Consider the following 22,654-nt stretch of genomic DNA (forward strand, 5'->3'; position numbering starts at 1 on the left):
CCACACTATAGGTCGGCGCGGCCAGGGCTTGGGCCGCGCCGCCCTATAGTCTCGCCACCTCGTGGCCCCACTTCGTCTCCTCTTCGGTCTTCTGGAAGCTTCGTGGCAAAATAGGACCCTGGGCGTTGATTTCGTCCAATTCCGAGAATATTTCGTTACTAGGATTTCTGAAACCAAAAACAGCAGAAAACAAATCGGCACTTCGGCATCTTGTTAATAGGTTAGTTCCAGAAAATGCACGAATATGACATAAAGTGTGCATAAAACATGTAGATAACATCAATAATGTGGCATGGAACATAAGAAATTATTGATACGTCGGAGACGTATCATCCGGCCCGCAAGCCCGCCGCCAAGGCCGGCGCGCAGAAGAACCACGGCGAGGACGCACAGGCGCGACGATGGGGAGGCGCGGAAGCAGCGACGAGCAGGCCAGCGGCGAGCCACACGCAGGAGCCCAGCGCGGGCGGCGGCGACCTCCGGGACCAGCATGGATGCCTCCCTCCTAAGCAGCCATGCGGGGGACCCGAGAGGCATAGATCCTCGCCGCCCCCGTCCTTGGCGGCGCGCGGCTTCGCCGGCGGCGGCCTCGGGAGGCGGCGAGGAGGCGGGCAGGGGGCGGGGGAGGTGGCGGCGGAGATCTAGGGTTCGCTCCCCCGTCGCCTGGAGGAGACGACAGAGGAGCGGGATGAGCTTGCTGAGCGGTTTCCCCCTCCCCTGTTTTCACGGATGACTCTGTCGTTGTGACGAACGAGGACTCCTCGTCCAAGGCGATGTGTCGCAAGGCTACCGCCAATCTTGACTCCTCATGTATAAACAAATCTGCTAAATATTTTTTAAATTCTCGCACATTTCAGCAAAATTGAATAGCGTGGGTGTTTCTTTGGGTACTTCTGCAAAATAAGTTGTTGTGTCGACTAAAGAAGGGTGGTTTGAGTTGCTATAGAGGGATCATGAAAAAGAGATGAAGCGTGTGTAGAATATTTTAGTTATCGTGTCAAACATTTATGATTATTTGCTTGTCTTGTCGTGTGGACCATTTGTTTCTTGCTGTGTGAACCATTTGTGTCTTGTCGTGTAAACCATTTGCAACTTATGTGAACCATTTACCGCCTTAGTTATTTATCTATGTTGATGGAGACATTGTTAGTTTTCGCAACGGATACATGTATTTTGCGTGCATTTATCATATGTAATTATTTGAGAATATCACTTTATATTCATATTATCTATAAGTATGTATCGTTGCGAAAAAGTATAGATATTATTCCAAACTGGAGATTCACATATCAATTAGTGCACATCAATGTTTTCCGATAAATTTGCATATAACCATGGGCATTACATACATTTCTAACTGAACACATCATTCACAATTGCTACAACCAAACAACTTTCACAAACAACTTCCAGATAATCCACAATTCAAATTCCACAACAGCTTTTCCACAGTTTATAGCAACTTTTTCAGAATCCACAACTCAACCAAACACACTCTAAGGCTCTAAGGCATATGGAGTTTGAACGTTTAAAGGTCTCCCCTAAACTCTCGAGTAAGTCGGACCACCCTTATAGATGATGATGAGGAGTTGGATACCAATGCCTATGGTCGGCTCCTCGCACATGTGGTAGGTGAGGTATCTAAGGTCGACTTGGATGAGGAGATGTTTGGTTCAATTTATGACCTTAAGCCTTCCTTCCTATCATGGGAATGTCACGACATATTCCATGGGATGGATAACATAGATGAGTGGAGCCTAATGGACTAGCATGGGCACAAAGTAGTGGGTGATGTGCCCAGGTTCAAGGCCCTGCGGTGGAGGTAAACACACAAAGTACAATGGTGCTCCTTGAGATGTGTCTTCATGTGAGGAGAAGCTATTATTCTGCTCTAGTGGTGTCTCCTATGGGGAATGATCAATCCCATGCAAAGGGCTTCCTATATCACCTTATACGCACGGTGCCCAGAGATAAAGGAAAGGGGGGAGAGAGAGAAGGGCCAAAGGGATGCCATCTGCGTCCTTCCGTCATGTAGGGGCCCATGCGGGGCCCAGACGGCTGCTCCGCCCTGTCGCTGCAATAGCCTGGTGTCATGGAGTTGGTGGCATTGTGCGCCACAGTGCAAGGCTGTAAACGTTGTAGCGGTGTAGTGGCCATGACGTGGGCTGCAGGCTCCACAATGCACCCCATCCTTTCTGATGAGACGATGAGCGTGGACTTTGGGCAGCCAGCCTTGGCCACAGTCGGCTAGGGCGCCAGCCGGCCATGGAGCACCTTTCCCTGGCACCTAGGGGTAATTGACTATTATCCCTCCTTCGTCAATTACTCTCTTGTTGATAATATTACAAACTTCATGGTTGGTTTGTGGATGTAGTTGACGAAACTTACAATTATCCATTTTGACACTTGTTTTCCCATCGCTAAAACACATTCATTGAAGATATACACTGGAAATTATATGCCAGCTAAATGAGCTGAGCATAGTGACAGCTTTATTGGTTTTAACGCACATTCTCAGGCTAAATCGCCTGGTCCACCATAGTATGTATGCATACCATCCTTGTCGATTTCGTAACCATCGACTGTGTATTTGGATGAACTGGTAGTTCCAGCTTTAGCTTTCTTCTCCCTTGGATTAACGAGATTGTTGTTTCCATCAACAAGTTTGATGTTTTTTGTAAAAGCTGCTTTTCCATACCCTTCGGAGGCAAAATGCCCGCTACCGATTTGCGGAGAGTCTGTTGAGGCCGTCGGTCCACTAGTAGAAAACCTCACATCCATCTAAGCCATTGGTACCGGTTCCCTTACGAACCGGTACCAATGGGGTCATCTGCACCGGTTTGGAGGTTCAGGCGGGCGAGGGGCTCTGGTACCGGTTCGTGAGGGGCTTTCGTACCGGTTCGTGTTAGGAACCGGTACGAAAGGTCTTCGGCCAAAATTCGGACGCGTCGTGGGGCCCGGGCAGGACCTTTGGTACCGGTTCGTAACACGAACCGGTACCAAAGGGTGCCCCCTATATCACTGGTCGCCAGCCCGTCCCTGGCTGCTGCTTCATCTCATTTTTCTCTTCTTCCTCTCACACAAAATTTCTTTGCACCTCTCACACTCCAACAAATCTCTATTTTGTCTCCACCATTTTAACAAGATTAAGGGCATACATCTATCCAAGGGTTAGCAATATCATCCTTTCTTCCGGCGTTCCTAATTTCGCACATTTCTTTGGTAGTTTTAACTCGTACTATTTTTCTAGTGCAAGCAAGGTGTTCGGTGAAATGCCTAAGTTAGTGATTTTATTTTTTTATATGCAATTTGAGCTGAAATTATGGTATGTTTTGTAGGTTTTAATTAGTATCATCCCCGTCCTCACCGCCGTCGATCGCTAGCGTCGTCCCCTAGCCGGCACGGTACCACCTCGGTGAGCCCCTCTTCTTTTTTATAAAAATAACTTAGTTTTATGTGATGAACTTGAATATTAATTAAGTTGGTCACTCATATATCCATGATGTTGTGTACTTAATGATTTTTGATATACATATAAAATGCAGATGAGTCGACAATGGATGTACGGTGACCGGTGCCATCCCGAGTTCATTATCGCATGCATTATTTTCTCAACGTGGCTGAGGCAAACAAAGTGGTCGAATGGTTTCATGTATTGTCCATGTAGTTCCTGTAAGAATATGAAGGATTACTCTACCTCGAAGACCCTTCACGTCCACCTGCTGGAGAATGGTTTCATGCCCAGCTATAATTGTTGGACCAAGCACGGAGAAAGAGGAGTTATATTGGAAGACAACGAAGAAGAAGAGGATAGTGACAACTATCCCAGCTTATTCACTGAAGACGGTGGTAGTAGAATGGGGGAAGATGAAGCTGAAGAAGAGCTCATTTTCGATGAGCCGATTTTTGATGACCCGGATGACGATTTGGGTCGGGCCATTCTTGATGCGAAGATGAACTGCGGAAATGAAAAGGAGAGGTTGAAGTTGGAGAAAATGTTAGAGGATCACAACAAACTGTTGTACCCAAATTGCGAAAATGGTCAGAAAAAGCTGGGTACCACGCTGGAATTGCTGCAGTGGAAGGCGAGAGAATGGTACTTCCGACAAGGGATTTGAAAAGTTGCTGAATATAATAAAGAATATGATTCCATGGGAGAACGTGTTGCCCTCTAGCACGTACGAAGCAAAGAAGGTTGTCTGCCCTCTAGGATTAGAGGTGCAAAAGATACATGCATGCATCAATGACTGCATCCTCTACCGCGGGGAGTACGAGAATTTGAATGCATGCCCGGTATGTAGTGCATTGAGGTATAAGATCACGCGAGATGACCCCGGCGATGTTGAGGGTGAGTCCACCCCCAGGAAGAGGGTTCCTGCGAAGGTGATGTGGTATGCTCCTATAATACCACGGTTGAAACGTTTGTTCCAGAACAAAGAGCATGCCAAGTTGTTGCGATGGCACAAAGAGGACCGTAAGAAAGATGTGATGCCGAGACACCCGCCGACGGGTCGCAGTGGAGAAAAATCGACAGAGAGTTCAAGTCATTTTCAGATGACGCAAGGAACTTAAGATTTGGTCTAAGTACAGATGGCTTTAATCCTTTCGGGAGCAGAGCTCCAGTCATAGCACCTGGCCGTTGACTCTATGTATCTATAACCTTCCTCCTTGGTTGTGCATGAAGCGGAAGTTCATTATGATGCCGTGCTCATCCAGGGCCCGAAGCAACCCGGCAACGACATTGATGTGTACCTGAGGCCATTGGTTGAAGAACTTTTAGAGTTGTGGCGTGACGAAGGTGTACTGTGTGGGATGAGCACGAACAAAAGGAATTTAACCTACGAGCGTTGTTATTTGTAACCATCAATGATTGGCCTGCTCTTGGTAACATTTCGGGGCAGTCAAACAAGGGATACAATGCATGCACACCTTTGTTTAGGTGAGACTGATAGTATTTATTTGGGAAACAAGAATGTGTACACAGGGCATCGTCGATTTCTTCCAAAACAACATCACGTAAGAAAGAGAGGAAAGCATTTCGGAGGTGAGGCAGATAACCGAACCAAGCCTACCCGCCCTAATGGGGAAGTTATATATGATATGGTCAAGGATTTAGAAGTGATCTTTGGAAAGGGTCCCGGCGGACAATCTGTTCCGCATGATGTTGACGGACACGTACCCATGTGGAAGAAGAAGTCGATATTTTGGGAGCTACCCTACTGAAATTCTTAGAGGTTCACTCTGCAATCGACGTGATGCACGTGACGAAAAATCTTTGCGTGAACTCGCTAAACTTCTTGGGCGTGTATGGGAAGACAAAAGATACACCGGATGCACGGCAGGACCAGCAAAGTATCCACGAAGGAAACAACCTGAATCCAGAGAAGTATCAAGGTCCTGCCAGCTATGCTCTTACCAAAGAGGAGAAGGAGATCTTTTTTGAAGTCCCGAGTAGCATCAAGGTCCCGTCGGCTTCTCGTCGAATATAAAGGGAATAATAAACATGTCGGAGAAAAAGTTTCAAAACCTAAAGTCTCATGACTGCCACGTGATTATGACACAATTACTTCCGGTTGCATTGAGGGGGCTTCTGCGGAAAATGTTCGAGTACCCATTGTGAAGCTATGTGCGTTCCTCAATGCAATTTCTCGAAGGTGATCAATCCACTTACTCTACAAAATTTACGTAAGGATGTGGTCCAATGTCTAGTCAGCTTCGAGTTGGTGTTCCCACCATCCTTCTTCAATATTATGACACATCTCCTAGTTCACCTGGTCGAAGAGATTGGCGTTCTCGGTCCGTATTTCTACACAACATGTTCCCCTTTGAGAGATTCATGGGAGTCTTAAAGAAGTACGTTCATAACCGTGCTAGGCCAGAAGGAAGCATCTCCAAGGGCTATGGAACAGAGGAGGTCATTGAGTTTTGTGTTGACTTTATTCCTGACCTTAAGCCGATCGGTGTTCCCGAATCGCGCTATGAGGGGAGACTGCGTGGAAAAGGCACGCTAGGAAAGAAATCAGCAACGTGTATGGACGGACATTCTTTCACTCAAGCACACTACACAGTTCTACTTAATTCCATCTTGGTGGCTCCGTACAAAGAGGAACACAAGGAGATCTTACGCTCTAAATACCCGAGCAACGTGAAGATTGGATTGATGGAGAACACATGAAGACTTTCGGCGGTTGGTTGCAAACACGTCTCATGAATGTCACCGATGACGAGCAGCTGTACTTGTTGGCCAAGCAACCATCTTCTACTATATCGACTTTTCAAGGGTACGAGATTAATGGGAACACATTTTACACTTTCGCCCAAGACAAAAAGAGCACCAACCAAAACAGTGGTGTCCGCTTTGATGCGAGAAGATGGCAATGGGAACAAGGTCACATATTATGGGTACATAGAGGAGATATGGGAACTTGACTATGGACCTAATTTCAAGGTCCCTTTGTTCCGGTGTAAATGGTTCAACCCGAAAGACGAGTACAGTAGACCCGCAGTACGGAATGACTACAGTGGATTTCAAGAATCTTGGGTACGACACCGAACCATTCGTCCTAGCCAGTGAAGTGGCTCAGGTTTTTTATGTGAAGGATATGTCTAGCAAACCGAAAAAAAGGAAAGAAAGGCAAGAGGACACATCATACGATGAGCCAAAGCGGCACATAGTTCTTTCAGAAAAAGAAACATCGTGGGAGTAGAGGACAAGACAGACATGTCAGAAGATTATAATAAGTTTGACGATATTCCACCCTTCAAGGTAAAAATTGACCCAAGCATCATCTTAAACAATGAAGATTGTCCATGGTTGCGTCGCAGTAAGAAGAAAGGGAAACGAGCGAAGAAAACTCAGAAGACTAGCTAGCTACATATAGGGATCATAACTTGTGTATCTCAATATGGAAATCACTTTTGTGTAATGATGTTACTGTATGTAAGATATTAACAATGGAGATGGTTGGCTTGTTTTACTAGTTAAGTCACGCGGGCTTGCAGGGAAATTTTTCCGAGGCGGAACTTCCGAATATGCCATATATAGGGCATGTGCACCAAGGGCATATTCGAGAAGTTCCGCCACGGAGATTTCCCAACCCTTTCCGCAACATTGTTAGAGGAGATGGAGTCTTCCACGGGCTTGCAGGAAAAAAATTCCGAGGCGGAACTTCCGAATATGCCATATATAGGGCATGTGCACCAAGGGCATATTCGAGAAGTTCCGCCACGGGAGATTTCCCAACCCTTTCCGCAACATTGTTAGAGGAGATGGAGTCTTCCACGGGCTTGCAGGGAAAAATTTCCGAGGCGGAACTTCCGAAGATGCCATAGGGCGTGTGCACCAAGGTCATCTTCGACAAGTTCCGCCACGGAGATTTCCCAACCCTTTCCCCAACATTTGTTAGAGGAGATGGAGTCTTCCACGGGCTTGCGGGAAATTTTTCCGAGGCGGAACTTCCGAAGATGCCATAGGGCGTGTGCACCAAGGGCATCTTCGACAAGTTCCGCCACGGGAGATTTCCCAACCCTTTCCTCCATCCATGGTGATGAAACTCTCCATCCATGTTGGCTTGTTGAGCTGCTTCCCATGGTGTATCGATGCTCCTTTTATAGGCAGAGCGTCCTTATCCTGCCGACAGCCTTTAGTACCGGTTGTAGACACGAACCGGTACTAAAGGTTACCCACGCGTCCTTATCCCACCGACGTAGCGTCGTGCGCTACATACTTTATCTCATCGAGCAGGGCGTCCTTATCCTGCCGACAGCTTTAGTACCGGTTGCACCCACCAACCGGTACTAAAGGTTACCCACGCGTCCTTATCCTGCCGACAGCTTTAGTACCGGTTGCACCCACCAACCGGTACTAAAGGTTACCCACGCGTCCTGAGCCCCCCGACCCGGCGTCGTGCGCTACATACTTTATCTCATCGAGCAGGGCGTCCTTATCCCGCCGACAGCTTTAGTACCGGTTGCACCCACCAACCGGTACTAAAGGTTTGCCTCGATCTGTCTTCCCGCCTATTTTCTTCCCGCGCTTTCCACCGGTTCCCGCCTCTGTCTTCCCGCCATTTTTTCACTATATATATGTAGGCTTGGCCACCATTTACATATCACATCTAGACTCATATCTGCAAACCTCATCATTCTCTCCCATGGCTTCCATCGCATCTCTAACCCCCCGGGAGGCGGAGGCGCTTTGCGCCTCGAACTACCCCTGCCCGCCGGGCTACCGCGTCCCGACCGGCTGGTTGCTAAGCGTCGGAGGCGTACCGGTCCCTCCAGTCCCTCTAGGTGTGGCGCGCGAGATGGCCATCACGAACCACTACTACTTCGAGCTCACGCCGAGCAGCGGAGGAATCCCCGGTGGCATCCCGACTACAGCCCGACTTGGGAAAGCTTCTTCATCAATCGGCGTGAGAGGGCGCTTGCCGAGCACGAGGAGGGCGGCCCGCCTCCTCCGAACTTCAACGAGGCCGGCCGTCGGGCTGTGGTGGCGCGGCCGGACTCTCCAGGGCGTCATGGCCTACCGTGGCCCCGCTGCGCTACCCTCGGCCCCAGCCCACGCGTGCTCACCCGCCGACGTTCGAGTACCGCGACCCCGATGCCAGCGACGATGATGACGGCGACTACGACGACTACGATGGCGAGTACTACAGGGCTAGGCAGAGTATGACTCGAATGACTCCCCGGTAGAATTTGGTCATGTATCTTTAATTTTCAGTTAAGCTATGTACTTTTAATTCGAGTTCAATCGTAATAAAATTTCATTCCCGCCTTTCTTTCCCGCCTTTTTCCGTCGTACGTGGCGGGAAAGTTTCCTGCATGACGGCGTCGTGGCAAGAGTAAAGAATAGAAATAGATAATATATAGAAAAGAATTAGAAAATATATAGAAAAGAAATATAAAAAAGGATATAGAAAACAAATAGAAAAGAAAACAAACGGAAATAGAAAAAGAAATAGAAAAGAAATAGAGAAGAAAAGAAACAGAAAATAAAAAGAAAAGAAAAGAAACACAAAAGAAAAGAAAAAAAACATAAAAGAAAAGAAAGAAGAAACAGAAAACAAAATAAATAGAAAAGAAATATAAAAGAAAAGAAACACAAAAGAAAGGGGAACGAAAATGAAAAGAAAAGAAATAGAAAATGAAAAGAAATAGAAAATGAAAAGAAAAGAAATAGAAAATGAAAATGAAAAGAAATAGAAAATGAGAAGAAAAGAAAAGAAACACAAAATAAAAGGAAAAAGAAACAGAAAGAAAGAAGAAAATAGTAAAAGAAAAAAGAAACAAAGAAAAGAAAAGAAAACAAGAAAAGAAAAAAGAAAACAAAAAAACCCTTTAGTACCGGTTGGTACCACCAACCGGTACGAAGATCTTTAAATACGGTTGGTGGTACCAACCGGTACTAAAGGCCCATCCCCTGTTTTAGACTTAGCCGGCGACCGAAAATCCCCAAATCCTCTTCTTTCTCCCCGCGCGACAGAGCCCCGACGCCGCCGACGACGCCGACGCACCCACGCCGCTGACGCACCCACGCCGCCGCCGACGAAGCCGCCGCCCGCGACGCAGCCGCCACCGCCGACGCAGCCGCCGCCGCCCGCAGGTACCTCCCGGCCCTCTCCTCCTTTTTTCCGCCACCCCTCATCGCCGCCCGCAAGGTGTTCGACGGCGAGGTGCGCGTGCGAGAGGCGGCCAGGCACACCGCGTTAGCCGGTGGCGGCGAGGTCGCCGAGGCACCGCACGGTCCCGGCACGCGCGCGACACCCCCGCACGGTCCCGTGGATGAACACGACATCCGCGCAGCCGCCATTCCCCGACCCGGAGCACATCCTCGTCGACATGTGCCGTGGAGCCATCAACGGCGCTTGGTTTGGCGCCGCCTTTTCCTTCCTCAAGGGACTCTGCCGCTCGCCAGCCGGCCACCGCCGCCGGCGGGGTGCGTGAGGTGGCCACGAGCACGCCGCGCATCGCCCGCCGGGCGGCCAAGTCCGGCGTCCAGGAGGCCATCGAGGCGCCATGGCCGACGCCCGCGCGCCGCGTTGCGCCGTTCTCGCCGTTGCCGTTGGCCGCATAGGGGTTCCTCCTGTACGGAGGCGGAGGAGGAGCCCCGTACACGCCGCGCTGGTCCGGGCCGGACCTCCTCGTGGTGCGCGTTGCCGCCGGCCAGCTCCGAGGCGTGCCTCCCGTGCATCGGGTGCTGCGAGCCGTTGGACACGCCGTCCTGGAACGCGGCCGCCTCGCCGGACGCCGGGCGCCGTGAACCGTCCGTCGGCCCGCGGTGACGCCCGCCGTGGAGGCAGCCCTGCCGTAGGGAGGCCGGCGCAGCTGCGGAATCCGGACGAGGTCCTCAACCACGTCGTCGTCGTCTTCGGGGCTTCCCGACGGCCGCGTTTCTTGCTGGGTTGCTTCGATGACGAGCATGAGCAGGACGATGACGACGGTGTTGGCGGGCGGCAGAGTTGGTTGCGGAGGCGCTGCATGACTGACGAGAACGAAGCGCACATGCGCGCGCTCGCGTGTTTGTTGCAGGGTTCTTGCCGGGATGTTGGTGGGGATCTCATACGAGTGTCGCGTAGGCGGTGATGATGGCGTCACGGCGCGTGATGGCGTCGCGGTAGGCGGTGTTCTCGTTCTTAGTTTGCTACATTTTTAGCAGGAATCGACATTATCTTAAGCCCCTTAATTAATTTCAAGTCATTGTTCAAGATTTCTTGTTCTTATGCTAGATGGCTATTCAAATAACTAGAATGGAAAATGGGCAAATCGCAAACGATTAGCAATATGATGCCATTGCATTATCACTAGGTGTTCCGGCACTCTATGGTTTCGCTATTAATCGGTTTACATAGAGAGAAGAGCGAGAGGACGAGCGCCGAGTGTTAGGGTTAGGGTCCGTAGCGGTGCCGAGTCCGTGGCGGTGCCGCCGCGACATAGAGAGAAGAGCGAGAGGACGAGCGCCGAGTGTTAGGGTTAGGGTCTGTAGCGGTGCCGAGTCCGTGGCGGTGCCGCCGCGACATAGAGAGAAGAGCGAGAGGAGGAGGGGGAACACCGTGTCCGTGGCCGTGGCGGTCCGTTAGGGTTTTTTTGCTTTCTTCATTTCAATTGTTATCCATCTAGCAATCTGTTATATGATCATTACATGATGAATGAAATACAATTGCTTTCTTAATTTTGCAGTGACATTGAGGTATGGAGGACGGCACCTTCGTCCGAGATGAGGAGGGGGAAGAAGCGGTGCAGCGATTGATCTATGAGAGTGCCCGTGGTCCGGAACCCGACGATGGAGATGACAACGAGTACGCCGACTTTCTGAATGATTTTGGCGAGGGACTTGAGTCTGAACAAGTTAGAAAAGACAATGAAGTGTCCATCACAAACTCCGGCGAGGTGTATATCTATGTATCAATTAGTCTGTGTTCATCCCTAGATGCATTCATTTATTTGTATTGCACTTATTAACGAATAATTTTTTCTTTTAGCCTTCTCGGATCATCGAGCAAGTCTGTTAGAACAAAACGAGGCCCGACGCTGGTGCTAAAGGGCGAGGGCAGGTTAGCCCTCACGGCATTCAAGGCTAATGGTGAACCAGTGGAGCCCAAGGAGTTTTGCCGCAAATTTACAAGTCAATCCGGAGTTATTGTTAGGGACCATGTACCGATCAGCATTCAAGAGTGGCATAAGCCGAAGAACCCGGAGAGTGGTGCTACTTATGTCAACGACAGCATGAAAAAATTTCTTTGGGAAACGCTATCGACAAAGTTCAGCCTACCGGAAGACATGACGGAAGGCCGAAGGATAAAGTCAAGGAATGGACATGGAAGAAGATGGCCATACAATTCCGTAGCTTCAAGAAAAATTTATGGGACAAATATAAGAATGAAGATCCAGTATTCGATGATAATCTAGTGAAGATAAAAGATCACTGGGCCGCATTTAAGGAGTATAAGAAATCGTCTAAGTTTGTGTCCCGATCGAAGAAAAATACCGAAAATGCTGCAAAGAAGAAACTTCCGCATCATTTGGGGTCAGGTGGCTACAAGAGTGCCATTCCGAAGTGGACAGCGTTTGAGAATAAACTGATGGATCATGGAATCACTCCACGTACATGGGACTGGCCCGAACGGTCCAAGTTCTGTTGTTCGCTCATGGGGCAGGGTTGGACCCAAAGACAGTGGTTGATCGTTGCGAAGGGAAAATGGAAGGAAAAATTGAGGCAATTGTACCGAAGCTTGTAGATGCAATTGAAAAGGTCGTAAAGGGAGAGTACATTCCGATCGAGAGAATGACGAGCTGACACTCGCTCAGGGAACCCCGAACATGTTGGACGGGTACGAGCTCGCCCAGGTCTCACCATGAAGGAAGCGTGGCCGGACAGCGCCGACACTTATAGAAGCCGTTCGCGAAAGAAGAAGAAGGACGCCGACATTGTAACGGAGTTGTTATCTAGGGTGGAGGCTCTTGAGAGAAATCAGAGGGCACCTGATCAGCCGCTGTTTCTACAGGATCCACAAGCCGATGCTGCCCCATCTCAGCGAAGAAGCAGTGTCGGTTCCTCGCATCTTGACGGATGTGGAGGAAGCTACCCCGTGGATTATGTCACGGAGAAGACAGATTGCGAGCTACATATGTTAATCAGGACCGCGTCATTAAGGTGGCGGTCGGCTATGTGTACCCAAGTGAAGATGGAGCAATGCACCATCATATGCCCATTCCACCTGGTTGTGTTCGTGTCGGGGTGGATGAAGTTGTTTCGGGTTTGAAAAAGTGGAGCTTGATATTCCTAGAGGTGAAGATGAGAGGACACTGGCGATGTCAAGCACGGTTTCGCCCTATGGCCGAAGAAGTACGTCGTCCTTTTGCAAAGGCCACCGACTCCTACACATGAGCAGCAAATGCCATCGACTCCTCCTGGTGGCAGTCCTGGTGAGCAGCCAAGTCCACACCTACCGGAGAGGGACCCCAGCGTGAGTCCACCATCTCGAGATCCTCCGCGTAAGACAAGCGTCCGTTAAGCGGAACGGTACGCCGCCTAGGAAGAAAGCTAGAAAGGAGAAACAACCGCCGCCTCCGAGAAGTTACCTTGGGAAAAAACTCCGGAGGAAAACGCGGAGGCCGTTAAGGCCGAGGTGAAGAAATTTTGCACCGAAAGTGCCGTAGATACCTTTCGAGAAGACACTAGATCGGGAGAAAGTTGTGCGTACTGTTGACAATCTATATGACCCTGTACCATCGCCGCCATCTGACTATGCGCGTTCTATTGAAAGGTCGTATGACAAGATGATCGAGGCGACAAAACCCGTTAAATCGGGTATCATGGAGATAAAAGGGATACACAGTGTCTACCAGCTCGGACAACAACCCGTTCAATCGGTCGCCCCTCTCAAGGTGTTTGACGGAAGACCGTTCAAAGTTCTCGACAAGACGCAACTGATTACGCCTTAGCTGAACGAGCATATCAGTTTGTTCAAGGGAAAGATTTGGTCGAGAATCTCAGGAAGGTACCAACATGTATGCGTAACTTGCATTCGTGGTACCTTAAGGCCTCAAAGGAAGGGATCGAGACTATCATGGTGCGAGTTAGGGAAGAGCACTACTTCCAGGAGTACTGTGTGAACGTTGACTTCGCCGAACTCTTTCAGTTATACAATCTCCGGGCCCTCGACAAATCAATCATCAGTTGCTATTGTCTGTAAGTGATTTATTTATTTAATTTGAGAAGTCGTTCATTGTCTGCAGATTATAATCTTTTGTGCGCTATATTATGCAGATCGAAGATGCTCGAATGCAAAAGGGACGATATCACGTACATTGGGTTCATTGACCCGAACACAATGCATGTCAAAACCATAGATGATCCCCTCTATAACAAGGATACACCGCAGACTTTGCTAAGGTTTTTGAAGCGACAACGTGACAAAAAGCTAATACTTTGGCCTTACAACTTCGAGTGAGTCTTACTGTCTTATAACACATTATATTTTGCTCACCGTATGTCAAAATTTTAACTAATGACTACATATTGAAACGTGCGTAGGTTTCACTTTATTCTTCTCGTCATCAATTTGGAAATTGGAGAAGTTGAAGTCTTGGACTCACTAACCAAAGAAAAGGATCTATACGTGTCTTGTTTTTTAATGCTCAAGGTAATTTGAATTCTTATCGGTTTGTTTCGTTAATTTCCTGCTTTGAACTAATTGATGACTCTTTTATGCATTTTCTTTTGTCGAGCAGCGTATGGCAAACTTTCATCAAGGAAGATACGTCCCGTGAATGGCCACCGAAGCTGCGATGGCGTGCGAAAGTAAGTAGTACTACCTAGGTCCACACACCTTTCAATTATCATACTTGACTATTGTTTGATTGAATTATATTCTTGTAAAGAAATGCCCGCAACAACCTCCGGGGACCGATCTCTGTGGATTCTTCGTTTGCGAGTTCATCATCCGCAGAATTGTCAACGAGAGAACGAATAATGAGAGAAATAAAGAGGTACAAAAACAATCTTCACAAATTTGTTTTGTTATCATAAGTTGTGCCGAGTTTCAGTAATAGTTGTTTCATGTATTCATTTGTATCTTATTCTTTTATAGTTGGCAAGAAAGCGGAACAAGCTCTCAATCGATGACCGCTTCATAGCAATAGGCGAGGAATTGGCGGGATTTTTCCTTCGGGACGTCATACCACCACTCGCAGAGCACCACAATGAATGAAGATGTACATGTTACATATATCGTTGACTCGAAGAGTACCACTATGCTACATGTAATAGACATATATAGAGTACGCCTCGGAGAGCACCACTATGCATGAAGATCGATCTTCATGCATAGTGCTACTTAATTTGCGATCTCATGCAATAACATGTGTGTTATATTATATGCACCAACTTGCTATGCATCATCTTGATCTTCATGTACTACCTAAACCCAAACGCGTTTCTGGTGCATCGACGCGATATGAATCAAACCGATATCCCTAAACCTCTCCAAAACCCTAAAAAGCCAATTCTCTGCCGCGGCAGAGATTTGGGAAAATTCCCTGCCGCGGGGGGAACCTTTGGTACCGGTTCGTATTACCAACCGGTACCAAAGATCCTCAGCCCTGAGCTCTCCTGGTGGCCCACGTGGAGGCCCGTTTTATACCGGTTCGTAAGCAACCGGTACGAAAGGGGGGGGGGCTTTAGTGCCGAATAATTTGTACCGGTTGCAAAACCGGTACGAATGGCCCTCTGGAACCGGTATAGATGACCGTTTTTCTACTAGTGGTCCTGAAACATGCCCGCCCCAGAATGCATAATTACCTTTATCCTTCATGTATGTGAATAAGTCGTTTGGCCAATATCCAATTGGTTTCTTCTCTTCACCATATATCAGCCACCAATTCTTAGTGTCTGCGTCCTGGAAATAATGAAAACATGGATTCTAGCTATTGGATATGAGGAGGTAAGTAATGTTGTTTTAAGTAGATTACACTTCTTTTATCCCCATACAATATACTACCATTAAAAAAATGTAAATCGAGCGAACATATTTGTTAATCCTCGATGTTAAAACGATTATTACACTCGAAAGTGCTTTCTAATCCCTAATATTTTAATGGTATTCTAACTAATAAGTTCTCTTCAAGACATACTTTAGATGATTAATACATATATCAGATGTGGTCAAACCACAGTATTTGGTTGTGGGATGATAGGTAAGAAATCAACTCTTCATTATCTTAATTGTTAATAGAATCGATATCATAGTAAAGTACAAAAAAAATTATGCACATCAAATAAATCCACTAATACAATTTTGACATAGACATCGTGTACAACGTATATATAAGAAATTTGAATTAGAAAAGAAGTGATTACCTTGAAAATAAGTATGTTTATTACATACTGTGGTCCATTATAGACTGAAACGGGCTGTAGTCTTCCTCCAAGACCAAATGTATTGCTAATTTGCACGAAACCAGGACATTTGAGATCATAACACGACTTGTTTTGTACGCCTTCATCCTATTAACCATGTTACTCAAAGGTCAATACAAAAAAATAGAAAATTTATTCGTACTTGACCATTATAGGAATATCATGATTACCCAAGCAACATGGAACCTTGCGAAGCCATCTCCACTCAGACTCGGGGATACTGAATAACCAGCACCAATTGTGTCTGCCTGACCCCCTTGTGGTCCGTTATTAATGTTTAACCCTGCTGCACTAAGATCCTTACTATCTTTCTTGACCTTTGGCTCATAGACATTTATTATAGCCTGCGTCCCATATATATCATCATCCCGATATTCGATTCCCGCCTCCTACAACCCAAAGTTTAGTATTGATAAATGAGAAGACTAAATATTGACTACATAGAGATAAGATTATTACATCGCATCACCTGTAAAATTCCATGAATATAAATTAGATTTTTAAGTAAGATATGCCACCAATAAGTTTAAGTGGAGCTTTGTAAATAAACAAAATTCATTCATGTACAGCTGAAATAACAAAGATATGGAAAAAACAATAAGAAGGTGTAACATGGAAGTGGTGTTTTGGCACATGAGAGCATATACTCCCTTTATTTTAAAATGGATATTAGACATATTTTGATTAAAAAATTGAAACAAAAATTGACACGTATATCTTCACGTGCTACTTGCCCAAAAAGTCGTTTCATAGAAAATCGACTTTTCATATGGCATGTGTAAAAAAGATAAAACTTAGTGCTAAAAATAAGGCTTTTTCACAAGATTTTTTCTCTTTTCTACAGGGACCATAAAAATATCTATTTTTCGCGAAACTTGACAAACACACATAAATTATGAAGATGTACGTTATATTTTTTTGTCAATATTCTTTTACACTTGAAAATAATTTTTTTGGTAGAGGGAGCATATGCACTTGGGAGCCAAATTGAACATCCAGGTGGAACATTCATCATTAACTACTCTGTATTAAAATTTGGAGGCCTTTCACATACTTCAAATGAACTTTCTATGAAACTGATTACTGTTAGTAATAATTTTATGACCTTGAACCACATCTATCCCCTTGATGCCCACAATCAAATGTCAGCGTTAGCGTTCGACTTTGGACTACAACACTATCCATGAACTTACTATCATAGGGCGCAAGGTGTGTTTCTTATTATGAGAGTATAGTGCCTTATGTCAACGTCAAGGAATATATATGCACCTTTTCTGGGATTGTTCATTGCCCTGAATTCCAATTCTGGGCTTTTTCATGTGCCCGTGATGGGGAAAAGCCACTCAAACTATGGGAGAAATAAGCATTGTTTAACAATACATCAACGTATTGTATGGCACGAAAATTGTCAATCTGAACCTGGTGTATTTGGAAAGCACGTCATGTAATGCAAAAATATTTCAAGCATACTTACGAGTTGGGATCGATTGAAAATATTCAGGTTGTTAGCATGCACCTTCATGCCAACTGAATCTAAGATAATAATTTCATACATTAGACATGCATGCAATAACCCAGTGCAGTGCAGTTTGAGATAATCAACCCATGACTATAAGATTTTACTCAATCTAGACATAAACATGTGTATATTTATTTATCTGTATAAACGCACCTCTTGTTGGTTATTTGTGCCACTCACGTCATCAATACTTTGTCTTGCAATATGGTTCTTTCTATGATTGCGTAGTATCGGGATTGTTCCCATTGGGCATTCAATGATTGGTGGTTGTACTTGTGATACACCATGTCGCGTCAGAGATTCAATGTCCAGCCCTAATGGGAAAGAACTAGGTTTCATCTGTTCAAAAAGCAAAATATCATCACCTTATGATTGGATAAGTTTTAAGAAACTGTGTAATTTGATATATTATAGATGAAATAAATATGCACATTTACTACAAAAACTAAAAAACATCAAAACCTTTTTACCAAGCTATTTTGGGTAGATATGAAGCAGGAAAAAAAAGGAGAAGTGAGAAAAAAGAACGAAAAAACTAAAACTCTGGCACATGAATTGTTGATTGTCATGCAGTCCTATCAAGAACAAAATCACTAAAATGTTGTTTATTTCACTTATATGAAGAACGTAGGATTGACACACTAAAATTAATGAAAGATGATGTCTAGATCAAAATAGATAATCAACAATCATGGTATATTTTTATAATTTGCTTCCTATCTAACATCCTTTTTTGAGATAACTCACTCTTCATGCATTTGTCTATTCAAAAAATGAGGTAACTTTATTAATTTACCCAAACCATGAATATACACTTTTCTTTACAAATTTAATTTACCTGAACGTTGTGGCCTTTTAACAATGGGTGGTCAAAGGCTGGTTGGAGATTCACGTCAATGCAATCAAATATATCTCTGTTTTCCATATACTTTGATGTTTCCTTTGATTGTGTTAGTGTCCAAACATAATGTTGGATACAGGAAACAAGATAAATGCTTATTCATACCTGAATAGTTCCATTATCTTGTCGATATGTGACGAATTGGCAATAATTTTCTCCCTTTTGAATAGATCTTATGCATTTTCCTCTAGTTACCAAAACTATATATGATAGGAGAAGAGCCAGTCTAATAGTTGCATTTCCTTTCATTTTAAAAAACTTGAATTGGCAATTCCCTAATGACTATGAAACCTTACTTATAGGAGTATGGACCTATCACATATTTAAGGTCCCATCGCTGTAGACAATGAACTACAATTAATACCCCAAAGATCTATTTTATTATATGTATGTAGAAACCTTATTTATTGCATGAGATATGATAAGTATAGAGTTATCTTCTCCTCTTTTACAATCTATAACATTAATACAAAGGTATTAATTCCGTATGAAATTATGATACATTTAGTCCATATAAGATATTCTTAATTATGATAATACTGATTGAAAAAATATTAATTCAATTTGATTGCTTTTCTTTTACTTTACTTCATCTATTTTCATATTTATGTCGTTCATGCTTTCAATTTTTTTTCTTAATGCACGTCAGTATTCTAGTTCTACTAGGACATGGTCCGCAAGGAACAATTAATTTTTTTCGTTTCTCATATCCTCATGGCATGTCAACTGAGGTTTTGGGAAGTGATAAGGATGATATTCAGACATGTTATCACACCGGATTAATTAGCAGTCATTTTTTTGAACGTGTCCTTGGTTATCAAACTATAGAAGAACAAATGTACCTGCATGTAGGTGATGTTAGAAAACAATTTGCTCATCAAACTATCTTTGTTGCTTTGTATAAAATCTAATTATTCGTCAACACAGTTATGATTTCTTGTACGAAACAAGGCAATCCAATTAATAGTACTAAAATGGGCCTATGATAACAATTATATCACCATGATAATTTGTACGATAACTAATACTAATATTATAGTGTGTTATGTGGATGCCAACTCAACCGACTGTAGTCACATCGAGGTTTCAGTCGTCCAATTTGATGTTGTTGATTCTTGTACAAGGCAAAAATTGTTACGGTGATAATCACCGGACGAAGTACTAGAATTTTGTGACCCCACCATTGCCAAGTTCTAGTATTGTTGAGCCCTTTCTCGCCTAGTATCACATGGCTTTGAGTTTCATCCCTCAACTCTTCCTTCTGTCGTTCCCCTTTCTGTTGCTCAACCCTAGATGCACCAGGTACCAATTTAGTCCTAGGGATGGAAGGACACAAAAGAACAACCACATACAAATAACAATATAAATATTTGGTAGAATCATGAACCACCTCACCGCAAGATATGTGTGTTGCGGGGAGATGCATCGACATCTCCCGTGCATAACTACTCATCTAATCATGATCCATCAAACACATCGCCAAAAACCGATACAAGGCACAGCTTATATGCGTGGTCAAACTATCTTAAAATCGCTTTGTTCACAATTTTGAACGGAGGAGTAGAAGGCTATGGCCATGGTGGAATGAATCTAACATGTGGAAATGGAGTCTATGTTCGAAATGGTGAGAGGTTTTTTTATCCTTGTGGCATTTAGGAAAGAACTTATGTTCAACAAGGCGAAGGCACTGATGCTTAATAAGTATAGCAGAATTGCAAGATGCAACAAAGAATTGTATTGATCTCGTGGGACTGTAATATACAAGGTTACTGGGGTGTTGCAAGACATGCATGCGATCCAATTTATACAGATCTTTATTTTATATACTAGGGATACAGTTACAAGTACAATAGTAATGCAACTTGATATAAAACATGTGTTCAACAACCCTGTAGTCAGAACAACGTTGGAAGCAAGGTTTAGAATGGTATAAAACTTCTAGAACTCACTGGTTGGCAGCCCTTTGGAACGTGAAGAAAACAAGATTTTCAAGGAAGAAATGCAGATCAATCTCACCATGCGTTTTTTGCTGGTACTGAACCGGATTAGAGCACGTGTACATAACACTTTCTTTGCCACAATAAATCATAGTGGCTCGTATAGGAGAACGATGTGCATTTCCTGGAGTATTTGCCAGAGGCAACAAGATTTAGCAAAGCAATTTGCCAGTGCCGTATTGTAACACCCAGTGATTCACAGACTAGAAAACATATGTGTGCAAAAATCTGAAAAAATATGGCGCTTTCGATTAAATTTGTCAAAGTGATTGGAGTTTCTCTTATGTTTATGGAATTGAAATAGTTCATCAAATGAGTGCGATAAATTTTGACATGACCTTTGCTATAACTTTATTCTGGGTAAAGGTAGTTTGATTTATGGGTTAGATCAAATGGAGATATAAATAAAATGACCACACCTTATCAAAGGATCAAATACAAGATCTTTTCCATAGATCGTATCATGGTATTCCATACAACAACTCATGAATAAAAGTCAAGTACAAAGCAAACAAAAAGAAGTATAATAATAAAGTATTGGTATATCTTTTCCTTGTCAATTCCAATCAATACACATTCTTTAAATGAGGGTAGTGATCTAAATATCCATTGAAGTGCACTCATAATCTCTTGAGTTAAAGCGTAGTAAATAATTAAACCAACTTGGACGTGGTATAGTGTAACTCAACATTAGTTAGACTAGAAGAGTATCTTGACTTCAAGAGTGATACATGAGAATAGGATACATGGAGAGCATGTCAAGGAGATGTTACCAAGGAGTAACCCTAGGGAAATAAGTGGATTTACTTGAAAATTAAGTTGTCTTAGAGAAATAGATACTCTTAGGAGAATAGTGTGATACAAATGTATTCTTGTAGTGAACCTTGGTTAGCTAAGTGGACCCAAGCCACATGATCAAAGGATTAATTATAAAGATCATCGTTACGTCACATAGAGGGTTTGACACTTTGATATAAACTAGGAAGTTGTAGTGCGGCGACACGCCGCACGCGTAGGGCTGTCGTTAGGCGATCAATAAAATAATTAAATAACATTTTTCTAGAATAAAAGAGTGAAAAAGTGGTGGAAAATTTCAAAAATAGGTAGTAGCAGGTTTATTAGATAAAAGATGCGACAAACGATGTAGCAATTTTTCGAAAGCACTGCAAAAGGCAATGTTAGCGAACGGTTCAACTTTTTTTTTCTGATCGAAATATTGAAGAAACACCGCATCAAAAAATTTGTCCTGAACCACTGCATCGAAACATTATAGCCTCAATAGTGAGGCAATCAAGAAAAGAAAATAATGATATTTTAACGAATAAGAGAGGCGAGGAATCACGGAGCATTTCTATGACGCTATGGTAGACATGAAGATTTTTCTTGAATGAAGGAGGCGAAAAATAATGAATCATTTTTTTCTGATGCCCCAGGATAATCATAAGGAGATCAACAAAAAAGGTAAGTATTTCTCTCAAATAAAATAGGCCACAAATAATGAAGGACTGTTTTATCCCGATCGTGAGGCGACCAACAGAATAAAAGAGGCCATGGATAATAAACCATTTTTCTTACACCATGGCAAACGTTTGATTTTCTTCCGAATAAAAGAGGCGATGAATAATGGAGTATTTGTGTTAGACGCCATGATAGGCATTGGATGATCGTGAGGCAATTAAGAAAAGAACATAGTTGTATTGCGGCGACACGTCGCACCCATAGGATTATCGCTAGGTGATCCGTAAAAAATGTAGCAATAATTTTCCCGAATAAAAGAAACAACAAATAATAAAATATATTTTATTCGAAGTTACCGCAAAAAGAAGCCAGTTGTATGTTGTCCAAATAAAAGAAACGATGAATAGTGCATCAATTTTCTTGTCGAAGTTACTGGAAAAAGGAACGCCACGGTAGTAGAGGGTTCATTTTATTTCCATGTATGTAGGCGATCGGCGATGAAAAAAAAAGAGTAGTGTAGACATAAATCACCAAATTATTGTGATGCGATGAAAAAAGGTGATACTACTGCAGTAACACAACACTAGAATTGCAGTACCTAGAGTGGGGATAGTGCACACCGACATGGAGATAGTTTTTTCGAAAGATATATCATATTTTTCAGTTAAAAGAGGAGGTGGACAGTGAAATACTTTTTTTTAGAGTTTCTATAGAAGAAAGAGGTAGTTTCTTCTCCAGCCCAAATAGATGGCAGTATATTGTTAGTACTGCTACAAATTACTATCTCGTTCACCGTTGATGAAATAATGTTGCAAAATGACCGTATAAGAAGTAGGCAGCATTGTTGAGTAATTACAATC

The 22,654-nt window shown here is 44.0% G+C and overlaps 1 protein-coding gene across 1 annotated transcript; it reads right to left on the reverse strand.

The window, feature by feature from the left end:
- Positions 1-2,514: 2,514 nt before the first annotated feature.
- On the reverse strand, positions 2,515-18,363 carry LOC127309081 (protein neprosin-like). Its single transcript, XM_051340063.1, has 6 exons — positions 18,277-18,363; positions 17,592-17,777; positions 16,090-16,308; positions 15,860-16,006; positions 15,250-15,398; positions 2,515-2,758 (listed from the first exon to the last, which is right to left on the reverse strand). The coding sequence occupies exons 1-6, from the start codon at positions 18,361-18,363 to the stop codon at positions 2,515-2,517; spliced, it is 1,032 nt and encodes a 343-aa protein (XP_051196023.1).
- Between the last annotated feature and the right edge of the window lie 4,291 nt (positions 18,364-22,654).

The sequence above is a fragment of the Lolium perenne genome, chromosome 6, assembly GCF_019359855.2.
Source record: "Lolium perenne isolate Kyuss_39 chromosome 6, Kyuss_2.0, whole genome shotgun sequence".
Lineage (NCBI taxonomy): Eukaryota > Viridiplantae > Streptophyta > Magnoliopsida > Poales > Poaceae > Lolium > Lolium perenne.

Excerpts from the sequence above, each read along its gene's own strand:
- LOC127309081 (XM_051340063.1), bottom strand. The coding sequence starts at position 18,363 with ATGGAAAACAGAGATATATTTGATTGCATTGACGTGAATCTCCAACCA. Across the intron at positions 16,007-16,089 it reads CAAGGTTCCATGTTGCTTGG|GATGAAGGCGTACAAAACAA; the intron begins GTAATCATGATA and ends CATGGTTAATAG. Across the intron at positions 15,399-15,859 it reads TAAACATACTTATTTTCAAG|GACGCAGACACTAAGAATTG; the intron begins GTAATCACTTCT and ends CATTATTTCCAG.